General features: G+C 61.4%; 1 protein-coding gene across 2 annotated transcripts in view; it reads left to right on the top strand.

Annotated features, from left to right (window-relative positions):
- The window catches only part of YTHDF2 (YTH N6-methyladenosine RNA binding protein 2), a 25,511-nt gene that overhangs the window by 1,756 nt on the left and 23,299 nt on the right, over positions 1-456 (top strand). For both annotated transcript variants that reach the window (XM_009645818.2, XM_035901206.1), the window contains exon 2: positions 306-310. In XM_009645818.2, the coding sequence (XP_009644113.2) occupies positions 306-310 (5 nt within the window). The remainder of the gene's footprint in view (positions 1-305; positions 311-456) is intronic.

The raw sequence follows: 456 nt of genomic DNA, 5'->3' as shown, positions 1-456 counted from the left end.
GCGACGGGTGCTGTGAGCGTTGCGGAGGTGTGGGGGGGCTGGGAGGGGGGGAGCTGCTTGGCTGGACATATTAAGCAAAACAACAGCAAAGGAAACACACCTGGGGAGGGGGAAGGAAGATGTGTTTGGCTATTTTTTGCATTAAAAGGAAAAATCGAACTATGCTTGAATGGTTTATTCGTGGGTAGGTGAAAGACAGCGGCTCCCACACGGGGGATCCCCCTGCCCGCAGCCGCTGCGGGGTGCGGGCTGCTGCTGGGACCCCCTGCCCGGCAGGGAAGCCTTTCCCTGGCTTCCCGGTGGAGTGGAGCCGGGGCACGGTGGGAGCTCAGAGCAAACCGTACGTGCCTCACACGGGTGTTGGGGAATGAAACACCCGTGGATTTTGGGTGGGGGATCCACCTCCCTCCACCTCCAGCAGCCTCTGCTCCCTTCCCCCCTTGGCTGGGGAGGGAC

The sequence above is a fragment of the Egretta garzetta genome, unplaced genomic scaffold (genome assembly GCF_000687185.1).
Source record: "Egretta garzetta isolate BGI_Z169 unplaced genomic scaffold, ASM68718v1 scaffold368, whole genome shotgun sequence".
In the NCBI taxonomy this organism is placed as follows: Eukaryota; Metazoa; Chordata; class Aves; order Pelecaniformes; family Ardeidae; genus Egretta; species Egretta garzetta.
Note: the sequence above shows the minus strand (reverse complement) of the source record. Positions and strands in the feature narration are given on the sequence as shown.